The 14,427-nt window shown below is 46.3% G+C and overlaps 1 protein-coding gene across 9 annotated transcripts in view; it reads right to left on the bottom strand.

Annotated features, from left to right (window-relative positions):
* EZH2 (enhancer of zeste 2 polycomb repressive complex 2 subunit) overlaps positions 1-14,427 on the bottom strand; it is a 626,582-nt gene that overhangs the window by 47,034 nt on the left and 565,121 nt on the right. For all 9 annotated transcript variants that reach the window (XM_030203624.1, XM_030203674.1, XM_030203633.1 and 6 more), the window contains 2 exons: positions 10,600-10,695; positions 4,517-4,598 (listed from right to left, as the gene is read on the bottom strand). In XM_030203624.1, the coding sequence (XP_030059484.1) occupies positions 4,517-4,598; positions 10,600-10,695 (178 nt within the window). The remainder of the gene's footprint in view (positions 1-4,516; positions 4,599-10,599; positions 10,696-14,427) is intronic.

The following is a 14,427-nucleotide window of genomic DNA, read 5'->3' as shown; positions in this document are numbered from 1 at the left end:
GGAAAGTGAGAGGTTGAGAATGTGACAGATAAAAGGAATAAGAGCAGGAGAGATGGCATTAAGAAGGTGGGTGGGAATGGGATCAGAGGAACAGGTGGTACATTTTGAGGAAGAAAGGAGAAGTGTAGTTTCCTCTACAGTAACTTCAGGAAAGGAGGAAAAGGAATGAGGGGAAGGAGAGAGAGGGGAACGGACTAGTGGAGGGAGAGGTGGCGAGGTAGAGAATTCAAGGTTTATCTTTTGAACCTTGTCATGAAAGAATTCAGCAAGGGTCTGAGGAGATAATGAAGGGGAAGCTGGGGGAGGGGGCACCTTAAGGAGAGAGTTCAATGTAGTGAAGAGAAGTCGAGGGTTAGAGCCAAGAGAGTTGGTCAGTTGGATATAATAATCCTGTTTGGCACATAAAAGAGCAGATTGGAAGGAGGTCAGCATGAACTTAAAGTGTAAGAAATCAGCAAGGGCCCAAGATTTCCGCCAGAGGCGTTCGGCGGAGCGGGTACAAGAACGTAGGTAGCGGATATTAGAAGTCAGCCAAGGTTGGGGTTTTGTACGCCTTATAGGGCGGGTCATCAAAGGTGCAAGAGTGTCAAAGGCAGAGGATAGAGTATTGTTGTAAGAAGAAACAGCCTCGTTGACAGACGTGGATGGTGCCATAGTAGAGAGGAGGTTTGAAACATGGGAGGATAGAGATGAAGGGTTAATATCGTGAAGATTCCTAGATAAATTAGATAAGATAGGATGGGACTGTTCAGTCTTATCTGGTTATGTAGCGTGGGTATGATGTTGATTTCTGCGAGTGGGGTCGTTAGTGTTTGGTGGATCAGGGCTAAGGAGTAAATTATTAGGAGCAGTTTGCTGGTGTTCATTTTTGTGTCAATTCTCTATGGGTTGCAGGTGGGCGGCGTTGATACTTGTGTGGTAGGGCTTTGTTCTTTAGATGGAATTCTATGTTCTGGATTTATGTGTTTTATTTGTTTTCAGTTTGGTTTGGGAGTATTGGGATCAGTAGAGCTTTTGTGATGATTTGTGTGGATTTATTGTTTAACTATAGGTAGTTTACTCACGTTTAAGTGTTTATAGTGTTGGAGGTTGGAGTCTGTGGGGGACATCCCGTGGGTCCTTGATTGGCTAAGCAGTTTTTCAGGGTTTCGGATCCATGTAGGTTCTCTAATTTCTGGTCGCCTGTACTGCTGTGTTACACACCTAAGGTGACTCTCTTTTGGGCGTCTCCGTATCCCTTAAGGCCAGACCGCGAATGATCGTGGCCCATGTGGTCCCTCGGACCGGGTGAGGCGTGGTCGCCTCTTCTGGGCTGGTCGAGCGAGCGGGGGCTGAAGGCTTATCAACCCTGCTCTCGATGCCGTCCGCTGCTCACCACTGCGGCTCCGGGTGACTGGGTGAGCGAGCTGGGGCTGTGGTAACGTGCAGGCCGTCTCTGCTACGGTCACCGCCAACTGCTCGGCTGCTGCTCCTCGCTGCTCCGCTGCGGCACCAAGTGGTCTTTCGCACTGTTTGGTTGCTGTTCTCCGCTGCGGGACTGGGTGGCTGGGCGGAAGAGTTGGGGGTGAGAAGGCTGCCTCTGTCCTGATCATTGCCGCTGCTCGTCACTGCGGCTCCAGGTGGCTGGGAGGAAGGATTGGGGCTAGAGTACTGACCGCCTCCACCCCGGTTGCCTGCCGTCTCTCGTCACTGTGGACCTGGGTGGGTGGTCGGGGCTGAAGGGCAGACCGCTTTGGTCTGGTCGCAACTCGCTGTTCATCTGCTGCTTGCCGCCGAGACTCTATATATATGAACTTTTTTTTAATAACATTAAGTCAAACTTGTAATATATTTAGCTTTTATTGAAAAGCTAGTAAAAAAGGTCCATTTCCGACACAAATTAAACGGGAGCTAGCAAGGTCGTCGCCCCTCCCTTCCAGTTCCAGCCCCCCCCCCCCCCTCCGAATTTTAGAAGTCATCTTGACTTACCTCGTCGGGGTTATGGCGGCCGGCGGCAGCAGCGGTAAAAGGCGTGCAGGCTCAGCCCTTCTCTCTCTCTCAGCTCTGGTCCCGCCTGCAAGGGGACCTGGAACTGGAAGGGAAGAAGGGAGTGACGACGACAACCTCATGCGTGTGACATCACGTTCCTTTGCCTGTCAACTCTGCGGCGTTCCCTTCCCTCTCACTGTTCCGCCCTCGACATCATCACGTTTTGACGTGAGGGCAGGACAGAGAGAGATGGTTACAGACTTACAAACGTTACTAACCCTTCACTGCAGTCTGCCACGGAGTCAGCTTCAGAACGTTGGAGGTACAAATTACTATAGTAGACAAGAAAAGTCATCCTAGGAGTCCAATAAACTGGCTGAAGGGAATATTTCTGTTGTGAGGTATTTTTGCCATGGAAAAGGATCCACAGGTCCTGGTAGGAAGGATCTAGTCTTTTTTTTTTAATGTTACATTTGTACCCCGCGCTTTCCCACTCATGGCAGGCTCAATGCGACTTACATATACAGGTACTTATTTGTACCTGGGGCAATGGAGGGTTAAGTGACTTGCCCAGAGTCACAAGGAGCTGCCTGTGCCTGAAGTGGGAATCGAACTCAGTTCCCCAGTTCCCCAGGACCAGAGTCCACCACCCTTTCAATCCTGGGCCCTCATTTGTTGCTTGCTGTTGATGATTGATTAATTGGTTATGTTGTACATTGGTCATGATGAACAGTGTAATCCATCTTGAGCTTCTTCTTCTAAGAATCTGGGGAATGTTAAAGGTGTCACCGTATAACGGGGGAAGGCGGCAGCACTTTGAAAGCATATAATCCCCAAACAGCCCCGACAGATACCTCAGGACCGCTTAGGCCTCTGCCTAAGCTTGTTTAAGCTTGTCATATTTGGTTACATGCATTTTGCGGAGTTGATCTTGATGCTATACATACTTTTCTGTTTTACAGAACAAGGCGTTTGTGTGGTGACTTACAGTGAATATTGAAATTCTCCTGGTCAGCACTTTTCTCATGCCCTAAGAAGCTGTTGGTGAACCGGAGGTCCCCTTTGGGATTGTGACGTAAGATAAGTACTGTATTTAATGAAAATAAATTTGTGGTCGCTGCTATTTTTCATATTTGTGAGTTCTGCTGAAGGAAAGTACTTTATATGGGCGATATGACAGCAAGATTTGAATTGAAGATTGTTTGAATATACACTGAAAATTGCACATGAAAATTGAATATTTTTGGGAGGATTTTTGACCAGTGATTAAAATGAGGGTCTGTATTAGTGCATTATAGTGCAATAGTTAAAATGCCTATGACCCGCTAATGTCTTTTTCCTCCATTTGGTATAAAAGATTTTTGAGTGAATGGTCATATATTATTTAATAAGAGAAACGTTTGATTTTGCCAGGCAAGGTTTACTATCAAAGACAGACAGGATCTGTATGGGACAAGTACAACCTGTCTTCACTGTTTTGCAGAAAAACGAAGAATGAGCTAGTTCTATGAGACAATGGTGGGCGAGATATGCATATACGCAATGAATTTCTACTAAAAGCTTCTGGAAAAGATGCTGGGGGCGTTCTTGCACTGAGCTTCATTAGATGACTTCAGTCAGTAGTGAGAAGATTACATCCTACTTGTCCCCGGAGAAGAATTCTATGCAGTTGGCTAGTAATTACTTCCCACTGTTAAAGCCCAGCAGCTTAGCAACTAACTAAAACCGTAAAGGCACAGCAAGTCAGTCATGGCCATGTCTGTGGCCCATCTTCACTCAGTTTCCATCAAATAAATTTGCAGAGTTGCCTCATGGTTGTCTATTCATACTTTGATAGTCTACTACTGTTATGTTCACAAGACAGCTCTTTTGGCCAACTGGTGCTACAAATCCTATTCAATTAACAGCCAAATTCCTGGATTTCTCAGATAGAAAAATTAAGACAAACAATAGGACGAAAATCCAAGCTATGGATTCACCATCGATTCATCCTGTTTGTCAACAAAGAAAGCAAACTTGCTTACCTGTAATGGGATTCCTCTGTGGATGGCAGCGTAAATTAATTCATAAATCCACCCATTTACCTAATAAGTTGACTCCTAAGTTCTGTAAACAGACCGAGGTGACTTGGAGCAGGGGGGTAATATGAGAACTTCCATAAATGCTTAGAAAAACCCATGTGGATTTTCTGAGCTCTGAAGAAACTGTTCTATTTAAGCAAAATTTAAATGATAACATTTTTAACTGTAAGTGGTTATGTATACTTCTGGCTATGTATGTTCCCAGTATCTAACTTGAGCTGGATTATCTTATTGGGATCTGCATTGAACCTTATAGGTAAATGCGGGATATAAATGGAGCTGTAATGTAATGCAAAGATGTCACCACCTACTACTTATGCTTTCAGTTTATCCTGCTGTCCATGGAGAACACCCATTAAAAGTGAGCAACTTTGCTACTGCAATAAAAAAAACATCTCATTTTACTTTTACTGCAAATTTATACACACGGATCTAGAAAAATTAAAACAAATTATCTATATACATACCATTATTCAAGTTGAAGAGAAAGCTGCACATATACTTATCGTACACTTTCCCTCTTCGGTCTGCCTCATCCTGAGAAATAATCTAAAAGACAAATGCCAAAAGAAAATATGAGTGGTTGGAAGGAGAGAGGGAATAACTAATAAAACACTATGGACCTCTTTTTCAAAAGAGAAAAACGTCCAAAAAGTGGCATAAATCTGCATTTGGACGTTTTTATCACAAAAATGCCCAAATTGGTATTTTCAAAACCAATTTTTAGATGTTTTTAGATGAAGTCCATCACAAGTGCATTCAAATCATAAGGGAGTGTGTCAGGGGCGTGTTAAAGGCGGGATCCGGGCGTTCCCAACACTTGGATGTTTTTCAGCCATAATAGAACAAAACAAAATTGTCCAGGACTAAAACATTTTGAGCTTGACCTGAATTTATAACGAAAAAGGGACAAAAGGCTGCCCTAAAGGACCTGATGACCACTGGTGGGAATCAGAGGTGACCCCAATACCCCCCCCCCCCCAACACCCGTGGGTACAAATATGATTTAGCAACCTCTATGACAGCCTCAGATGTTAGAGCCAGGTCTACTACAGCAGCATGCAGGTCCCTGGAATAGTGTAGTGGTCAATGCACTGCAGCATGGCAAGGGGGGACTCTGTTCCCTATCTCCTTCTACCTGTCACATTTGCGGTGGAAACTGTGAGTCCTTCAAAACTCACCAGACACTCACTGTACCTACATATAGGTGCCTCCTTCACTCATAAGGGCTACTGAGTACAGCTGTGGGCAGTGGGATTTGGGAGGCTCAGCAGACAAGATAAGGGAGCAACGGTGAGATATGTACCTGGAAGCATGTTTTTGAAGTCTACTAGGGTGTCCCATTTATCTCCTGGAATGTCTGGGAGACCAGTCTACTAAAAATGCTGGCCCTGCCTACATCCCAATGGGAAAATTAGGTTTTTATCATGATAATTTTCTTTCCTTTAGTCATAGCAGATGAAGCCATTACTTATGGGTTGTGTCCATCAACCAGCACGGGGAGATAGAGAGCACTCAATTTTTCACAGTGCCTCATGGCCAGCTAGCTCCACTGCCTCTTCAGTATTTGAAGCTTCCAAAGCAGTATGGCAAACCGCAATGGGAATAACATGAACTTTCCTCACAGCGAACGATGGCCCTTAACAAGGGCATAAACTCCAAAAAAGGAGGGAATGAACTCATCCTCCTGGAAGGAATAAACTCGTCCTCCACTCTGTATAAACGGAGGGAATACTTGCCTCCTCTTGGAGGGAATGAACTCATCCTCCTATAACTGTAACAAGAATCCTGAAGACTGTTTTCCAACTCCCCAAGGAAGGAATATAACTTCAGAAAACAAGAACAGCACCTAAAATCAGAATCACTGCAATACAGACAATCATACAGGGAGGGTTCATGGCTTAATCTGCTATGACTAAAGGAAAGAAAATTATCATGGTAAGAACCTAATTTTCCCTTCCTTGTCATCAAGCAGATGAAGCCATTAACGCGAGGGACTGGCAAAAGTACACCTGAGAATGGAATGGATAGAGCACCGTTCATGGAAGAGAGTGTGTATCAACAACTTGGAAAGCTAAAGGTGGACAAAGCCATGGGACCGGACGGGATCCACCCCAGAATATTGAGGGAGCTCAGAGAGGTTCTGGCAGGTCCTCTTAAAGATTTGTTTAATAAATCCTTGGAGACGGGAGAGGTTCCGAGGGACTGGAGAACGGCGGAGGTGGTCTCTCTTCACAAAAGTGGTGATAGGGAAGAAGCTGAAAACTGCAGGCCAGTAAGCCTCACTTCGGTTATTGGAAAAGTAATGGAAGCCATGCTGAAGGAAAGGATAGTGAATGTCCTAGAAGCCAATAAGTTGCAAGATCCGAGACAACATGGTTTTACCAGAGGGAAATCGTGCCAAACGAATCTCATTGAATTCTTTGATTGGGTAACTGGAGAACTGAATCATCGACGTGCTATAGACATAATCTTCTTAGATTTTAGCAAAGCTTTTGACACGGTTCCCCACAGGAGGCTCTTAAATAAACTAGATGGGCTGAAGATAGGTCCCGAAGTGGTGAACTGGATTAGGAACTGGTTGACGGACAGACAACAGAGGGTGGTGGTAAATGGAGTTCGCTCGGAGGAGGGAAAGGTGAGTAGTGGAGTGCCTCAGGGATCGGTGCTGGGGCCGATTCTGTTCAATATATTTGTGAGTGACATTGCCGAAGGGTTAGAAGGTAAAGTTTGCCTATTTGCGGATGATACTAAGATTTGCAACAGAGTGGACACCTGGGAGGGAGTAGAAAGCATGAAAAGGGATCTGAGGAAGCTAGAAGAATGGTCTAAGGTTTGGCAATTAAAATTCAATGCGAAGAAATGCAAAGTGATACATTTAGGGAGTAGAAACCCACGAGAGACTTATGTGTTAGGCGGTGAGAGTCTGATAGGTACTGAGGGGGAGAGGGATCCTGGGGTGATAGTATCCGAGGATCTGAAGGCGACGAAACAATGTGACAAGGCGGTGGCCGTAGCGAGAAGGTTGCTAGGCTGTATAGAGAGAGGTGTGATCAGCAGAAGAAAGGAAGTGTTGATGTCCCTGTACAAGTCGTTGGTGAGGCCCCACCTGGAGTACTGTGTTCAGTTTTGGAGGCCGTACCTTGTGAAGGATGTTAAAAAAAATGGAAGCGGTGCAAAGAAAAGCTACGAGAATGGTAAGGGATTTGCGTTACAAGACGTATGAGCAGAGACTTGCTGACCTGAACATGTATACCCTGGAGGAAAATATACAAAGCAGATCGTTGATGGATAAAAAGTGATTTTAATAATATATTAAAATATGCATACAATAGCCCGACACAGGCCGTGTTTCACCCTACTGGGCTGCTTCAGGGGCTATTCAATGTTTCTCCACTATCAAAGGAGGAGTAAGATAATAAAAGCAACTGTAATATAATATGCAGTTGATATCTTGAAAAAAACGACTCTCCCAGAAATATTGAAACAAATGATCAATCGAACAGTCACTTATCTCCTAGAGTGCCTTTTTTTGGCACTCTGGGAGATAAGTGACTGAACTCCAGGCCTTGAACCGGCAGCTGCAGAACATTTGTCCGAGCGAAAGGAGTTTCTCTGCTGAAAGCGGGCACATAAAGTAAACCCAGCAGCACGCCCCGGGCGGTACCTTCTAGCTTCACGGAAGCGAGGTCTGTAAGAGGAGCGGAGCTCCAGACCCTTAGAGGAAGGCTTTGGCCTATCTTCGGGCAAGCGCTGAGGTTTGGAATCCCCCAGGCCTTTAACAATGTTTTCCAGCTCCTCACCAAACAGGAGAAGGCCTTGAAAGGGCAACTTCACCAACCTTTGCTTAGAGGCCATGTCCTCCACCCAATGTCGTAGCCAAAGAGTGCGGCGAGCCGCCACTGCTACAGCCATTTGTTTAGCCGAAGCTATGACCATATCATAAAGGGCGTCAGACAAAAAGGACAAGGCCGACTCCATCCACGGAGCCACTTCAGATAAGGTCTCCACTCCATCACCGGGCTGTTCCACTGCCTGCTGTAACCAAGCCAGGCAGGCTCTAGCAGCATAACAACTGCATGCAGACGCCCGAACAGTGAGACCTGCCAAATCAAAGGACCGCTTCAGAGCTGAATCAAGCCTGCGGTCTTGAATATCCTTCAGGGCAACACCTCCTTCAACAGGGAAGGTAGTTCTCTTTGTCACAGCCGTGACCAGGGCATCCACTTTAGGCATTGCAAAGCGAGCCAAATGTTCCTCACTCAGAGGGTATAATTGCCCCATAGCCCTGGCAACCTTCAAAGGTCCCTCAGGGTCAGCCCATTGAGCCGAAATAAGCTCTTGGATGGAGTCATGCAAAGGAAAGGCTCGAGCAGGCTTTCTGGTACTAGCCATCCTTGGATTAACCGAGGAGGCTGTGCCACTCCCAGGATCTTCAATCGAGAGGGCTTGTAAGGCATCTGAAATAAGCGCAGGCAGCTCCCCGCGGTGGAAAATCCTCATCGCAGACGGATCATCAAGCTCCTGTGGCAATTCTGCACCCGACTCTGGCTCCTCAGCCCAAGAAGTTCTGCCAGACCCCTCAGAATCCTCATAGCCCGACCACGGGTGGAAAAGGGGGGGTGCGCCACACTCAGAAGGGGAATTAGCCCTTCTGCGTTTATCAGGAGGATAAGAAACAGGCAAAGCCAACTCCAAAAGGCAAAGATCCACCGGGGGGGGGGGGGGGGGGGGGGGGGGGGCAGGCAGAGGGTCCGAAGAACCCTGTGGAAGAGCTCTTTTAAGCATGTACGCCCTATGCAGCATTAAAACAAAATCAGGGGAGAAAACTGCTCCCTGACCGCCCGGATCCTGCCCAGGGCTATCAGCTCTATTTTTAGCCTCACTCAGAGGACCCTCCCCCGGATTCAGGGCTCTCCGTCGCAACGGAGGCCGCGCCAAGTGGAAAATCCAAAATGGCGTCCACTGCCAGCTCAGAGCGCAAAAGATCGCCGCTCGCCATGCTCGGGCCAGTTCTACCGTCTGTATAGCACGAATTACAGAGCCCCGCTGCTGATTTGCGCTTGCCACATTCAGAACAGCGCTTTACAGTCCCCGCAGCCATCGCAGAAAATGGCGGTAAAATTCAAAAATGGCGAATCGCGCCAAAAACGTCCTGATCGCGGGCCCACCCCATAGGAGTCAGAAAACACTCTTACCTCACTAGACCGAGTATCACAGCTCCAGTCCTGCAGAAGAATCTCAAGAAAAAAACCTGTTTTCCAACATCGCTGCATTAAAGCGCGACGCAACTTTAATTTTTTTTTTTTTTTTAACGCTGTGAGGAGAGCAGAGGCAAAAGAGGTAAATAAAAACACTCCGGAGGCTCAGATAAGTGGGAAAGGCAGGGAAAGGCGAACCAATGTGCCTGCATCCACTGAGTGGGAAAGGACAAGGAAAAGCAAGCTAATACATCCACATCCATACTGCCCTCATTTTCTGTTTCCGCAAGGGCGGGACGTTGAGAGAGAAGGGAAAGGCTGAAGGCGAGCCTGCTCTATTCTGCTTCTTTTGCAGTCACGACTTCAGTCAGGTAAAATTAGTTTTAAGCGCTGGCTCGGCGGCAGGAAAGCATGGAGGGCTGTTGAGGGAGAAGAGGGCGGGTAGGTCGGGTCAGGCTGGGGACGTTGGAACCGGAACTTCGGATGACTGACGGCCGGCAAAATATTGGGGGTGCTCGAGCACCCACGGAGTCGGCACCTATGGGTGGCTGGGACTGGAGATCAGCTGAGCGGGCGGCCACTGCTGGCGTGACAAAGCGGTACAAAAGCGATGTGTGCAACCACGCTTGGGTGGGCGGGCCTGAGCTGAGATTAGATGGGCCTGGGCCTGCCCATAGCTACGCCCCTGTTACCAGCTTGCTCCCATGTTCAGTGACATCTAATCCTTTTATACTAGGTGGTCATAAGAAAGGGTCTCATTTCCCACGAAAATAATCTTAATACACAAAAGGTCAAGCAAAAATAAAACTATTTCATGTTCTCTATTTCAATCCCTAACAAAACAATGGGCTGACCCTTTGGCTTGGTAGAATCACTACAACACTGCAAAGAGAGAGAGGCTTGGCCACACAAAACACGCATCAAGTTTCATGGTGGTAAGAAAGGGAAAGCAATGAAAGGATAGGTCTGCCACTACTGTAGCAATGTCTAACTGGCACAAGACTATTGCTAAGGGTTCAGCCCTAAAGGAGGGACTTCACTTTAGCCCATTTCTACAGACATATTCTGTGTAGTAGTATAGATTCCACTCAAGCAGTCTCTGAAGTGCACAGGGGCCTAAGGAAGAAAGTGACATAGTATGCCTGCAAATCTTCTAAAGTCAAGACCCTCCCTTTTTTTTTTTTTTAGAAACTAAGAGACAATTAATTTGAACTTTTGTCATTGATTCTGTATGAATCAAACCATTTGGTTGAAACAAGGGACAAAAAGGGAGAATGAGGGCTAGGATAGTTACAAACAAAAAACTACAGGCATGATGTTCATAGAATCACAGGAATAAGCTTGCTCACCTCACCACAGTATTCAGAAATGAATTCGTTCTTTTGCACAGGGTCTTTGATAAAAATTCCCCAGCCTGCCACATCAGAAGGCGCCAACAGCAAGTGCTACAGAAGAGGAAAATATATAATAATAATCTATATCTATCTCTCTATATACATATATATACACATATACATATGAAAATTGTACAATAATATGCTTCTACACAAGTATGCATCTCAAAAGATTGACAGTAATCTTGGGTACTTGAGATTTTAGCATTTGTCGTTACTTTTTCCTTTATTTTAAGGAGTAAAATAGTTGAGAAAAAATTTCTATAAACAGAAAACTATTTAAAATTCTGCTTGAAATACCTTTTGATGTACACACAAAGTTGGCACACTTACACAGCTCCCACAGAGGGACATATATTTCAGAAGTATGACCTATTTGACTTAACTGGTTGAGTATTTTTTCTAGCATATACCCCCAGATTCTATATAGTGTAACTTGCGTTGTGCACACATATCCGGTCATATTCTGGATTTGCGTGCACAACTTAAATAGCTTAACAAGTCAATCGGCACCAATAATTGAACTTAACAAGCAATTACTGACACCAATTAGCATTAATTAGAATTTATGCGCACAAATGTCTAAGCATCCTATATAATAAAAAGCACCTCCAACATTCTGAAGCTGACTCCGTGGCACTTAAACCTTGAGCCATTCATGCTCTCCATCTGATGAACTGACGTCGGTACTTCCTGGTACGTCACCAGCGACACTAACCAACCACAAGAAAGCAACACGCCCAAAACAGCGTGCCCAAACATCAATGACAAACAACCGCCATGAAGAACAGCGCAGGTAAAGCACAGAAAACAACCTCGCTGACACATTAGAAAACTGCCCCCCCCCCCCCCCCGGTGCTCTGTCACTCGCCCCTCCCGAGATGACCACGTCCCCCGGCAACAGACACCCTCATCCGACTTCGGACACCCGCCCTCTACTCTCATACTTCGGACCTCCCCCTTCTTCCCGACGACAGACTCCCTCCCGAATTGGCGTTAAATTCATCCATACTCTCCGCCCTTCCGTCACGACACGCCTCTGGATGTAGAGGACCCCACCCTCTCCCCCCGCGCTCAAGGGTCGTCGTCTCTCCGTAACACCCTACCTCACACTTGCAGGCACCCTCCATCAACGGCGTTACAGCGAATGGCAGCAGGAGTCCAAAGTATCCCAAGACTACACGTAACAACGACGATGAAGATGAATCCCCCCCTCCCCACAAAAAACACACACAGACCCACCTCCAAAACCCCTCCAAAACCCTATAAATTAAAAAAAAAAAAACACTTCCTCCAACTTTGACAGCACAACACACAAAAAAAAAAAGAGCCAGCAACAACACGGACACAACCCACTCCACCCCTCAACAAACGCTGACCCCACTCCAACCAACCAACCTCACATTTCACCCACCCACGGACGGTGTGTGTGTGTGTGTGTTTGTGTCTGTCAATGAGGGGGGGGCCTCACTGACAGACACAAACACACACACACACAATACCACAGAAACACACACATTCCACTGCAAATACCCTGCAACAATAACCACCCTCAAAGCCACACACCACTTCATCCCACATTGCCAGCACGGCACATCCACAACCCCCCCCCCCCCCCCCCCCCCCCCCCCCCCCCAAACCAACATTTTTTTTTTTTTAATGTTTATTTATATTTATTGAACATACACAAATCGCACATAAAAAACTTATGAACAAACAGTGTCTCCATTTCACTCTTCAATATCAACATAAATTTTGTTTTGTTCCTAATATTCTATAATCCCCCCTATTCATCCCATGCCCCCTCCCCCACCCTCCCTCCCTTCCTATTAATTAACTGGCAAGGCAGGGTCCGGCTGCGCCAACCATTCAGTATATGGGTCCCATATTCGATGATATGTTACCAGGCGACCCTGTCGCATCGCCGTCAACTTAGACATCAAGCAAATATAGTCCAATTTCCTTATAATAGTCTTAAGTCCTGGTAGAGTTTGTTGTTTCCATTCCGCTGCTAGCACAAATCTGCCAGCCACCAATATCTGAGTGGCCAGTTGGTATGTATATTTTCTGGACCCCTGGGGTCGCATATGCAACAAGCAAAAGTCCATAGTCATAGGAAAGTTTGATTTCGTTATACTTGCAATCAACCTCACCACTCTTGTCCAGTACTGCTGAGCGTGAGGGCAGGCCCACCATATATGAGCCATATCTCCTATCATTTCACATTGACGCCAACAGAGAGCCGACCTCCCTTTAAACATTCTAGCTAGTCTCTGTGGTGTATAGTACCAACCATACAATATTTTATAACCATTTTCTACAAGAGCATTAGAAATTGACACCTTAAGCAACGAAACAAACACTTTTTCCCACACTGGATATTCATAAGAGGTCCCCAGTATTTTCTCCCACTTATATGTGTAATGTAGAATTGGCTGTGTTTGCAATAAGAGTGCTTTATATAGTCTGGAGATTCCCCCTCTGCCTCCCCCTCCGGCCATAGCCTTCTCTAATTGTGTTTCCTCCAGACTCAGCTCTTCCTTTGCTCTCCTCATAATGTAATCCCTTAGTTGGCTATATTGAAATGCATTAGACATTGGGATCCCGTATTCCTCTTGTATGTCTGTAAATGTTAATATTTCCCCCTCCTCCCACAGCTGCCCCAACTCCCTCAAGCCACTCCGCTCCCAGCTTCTGTATCGTGAATCCAAAGATCCCGGTATGAATCCTGGTGCATGGCGTATTGCGGTGTGCAAAAAATATGTGCGTCCTCGAAAAAATCTATTGCGTACATTACTCCAAGTTATGAGCGGCCATCTAATAATCGGTGGTATTTCTTTTTTTATTATGTCTTTGATCTCTCGGTCAGATAGCCAAGGGATAACTCGCAAGGGGTGCGAGACACACCAAGTCTGCTCCATAGCCTTCCAAGCCTTCCCATTACTCGGCATCCACTCTGCTAGTATGCGAAGGTGAGCCGCCTGGTAATAGAGCAGGAACGAGGGTACTCCCATACCCCCATGTACCCTTGGCTGATGCATCACCGACCTTCGCACCCGTGGTGGTTTTCTTTTCCAAATGAAGGAGAATACTCTACGTTGCAACCCCTTAAGAAACTTGTCAGGTATAGAAATGGGAAGCGCCATAAACAGGTATAGCATCTTCGGCAATAAGATCATTTTAATCGCATTTATCCTACCCATCCACGAAATTGTTAAGCCCTCCCATCTCTCCATTTCTAAAAATAATTCCCGTACCTTTGCAGGGAAATTGGCCGCATATAGGTCCTCAAATCTCTTTGTGATATTCACCCCTAAGTATTTAATACTTCTGGAGGCCCATTTAAAGGGAAAAGTGGCCCGTAATCGTGCCACTTGATTCATTGGTATGGAGATATTCAGCACCTCAGATTTCTCCATATTGACCTTAAATCCGGCCACCCATCCAAAGTCCCGCAGTGCCGCCCCTATAACTGGGAATGACGTACCAGGGTCTGTTAACGTAAGGAGAATATCATCCGCAAATAATAGCACCCGTGTTTCAATGGTTCCCATTCTCAACCCGTGTATGTCAGGATGTGATCTAATGTAAGCCGCCAAGGGCTCCACGACCAATGCGAATAGGAGTGGCGATAAGGCACATCCCTGTCGCGTCCCTCTCCTTAGCAAAAACGGTGTGGACTGGCTCCCATTAACCCTCACCGAGGCCATGGGCGCTCGATATAATAGATGTATCCAATGCATGAACCCTTCCGGGATACCTACCCTCTTCAGGGTTGCAAAC

The sequence above is a fragment of the Microcaecilia unicolor genome, chromosome 1, assembly GCF_901765095.1.
Source record: "Microcaecilia unicolor chromosome 1, aMicUni1.1, whole genome shotgun sequence".
Taxonomy (NCBI): Eukaryota; Metazoa; Chordata; class Amphibia; order Gymnophiona; family Siphonopidae; genus Microcaecilia; species Microcaecilia unicolor.
Note: the sequence above shows the minus strand (reverse complement) of the source record. Positions and strands in the feature narration are given on the sequence as shown.